We start from the raw sequence: 810 nt of genomic DNA, 5'->3' as shown, positions 1-810 counted from the left end.
CACACAGCCGCAGCAGCAGCACATTATTATTGCAACAACTCCCAGATCCCTCTGGATCAGAGATGATATGGTGGCTATATTTTCATCATTAGTGTATCAGTATGCACAAGGCAGCAGGCAGTGGCCAGCAGAGGCAAAAATAGAACGAATACAAAGGAAAAACAGAAAGTGGGGCAACACAGATTTGAAACACAAGTGATTAGTTTTTTTTTAAAATGTATCTACCTTCCCGGTGCTAATTATTCCAAGTATTTTCAGCTGTTTGCGATGAGTGACAATAGTGGCAATGCTACAGCTAATTTATTAGAACAGAGGATGACAGATTTGCAGGAGACTTTTCCCTTTTTGTGTGTTTTGTCTTTGCTGTTCAGTGGTTCTACATATAGCTCTCCTCTGCTTTACTTACACTCCTCCTACCGCCACCGACTGGGGCCGGCAGTGGGGAGAAGATGGCTGAGGATTGTCAAAGTTCACTGAGTTTTCATGAATGCTTCCAAGTAGGAGGAAGCAGATTTGAGGTTGGTTCAGCTACAGTTGTTCTGAAGCCGGATTGAGTGTGAACTCAATGAGAACAGACAAACCCAGAGACATTTATGCCGACTCTGCAGGCGGGTTCCTCTTTTGAAATAGGCACAGTGAGCAAGGTGGACTTTAAAAAAAACAAACAAACAAAAAAAAATCTCATGGTTATCATTACAAAACATGTTTTTTCTTTCGCTTGTATGAGTCTGTTGGTGACATACTGCTGAAAACAGCGACTTCTGATGAAATGTTCTGGTTTGTACAAAAGTTCAGACTTTTTTAAATTAA

At 41.1% G+C, this 810-nt stretch overlaps 1 protein-coding gene across 1 annotated transcript in view; it reads left to right on the top strand.

The window, feature by feature from the left end:
- The window catches only part of LOC103141207 (glucose-6-phosphate 1-dehydrogenase-like), a 5,741-nt gene extending 5,284 nt beyond the window's left edge, over window positions 1-457 (top strand). The window contains exon 11 of the mRNA XM_007556734.2: window positions 372-457. Coding sequence (XP_007556796.1) covers window positions 372-457 — 86 coding nt within the window. The remainder of the gene's footprint in view (window positions 1-371) is intronic.
- The last annotated feature ends 353 nt before the right edge of the window (window positions 458-810 follow it).

This window comes from Poecilia formosa, unplaced genomic scaffold (genome assembly GCF_000485575.1).
Source record: "Poecilia formosa unplaced genomic scaffold, Poecilia_formosa-5.1.2 Scaffold80, whole genome shotgun sequence".
Classification (NCBI taxonomy): domain Eukaryota; kingdom Metazoa; phylum Chordata; class Actinopteri; order Cyprinodontiformes; family Poeciliidae; genus Poecilia; species Poecilia formosa.
The sequence above is the reverse complement of the archived record's forward strand: the minus strand, read 5'-3'. Positions and strand labels throughout refer to the sequence as shown.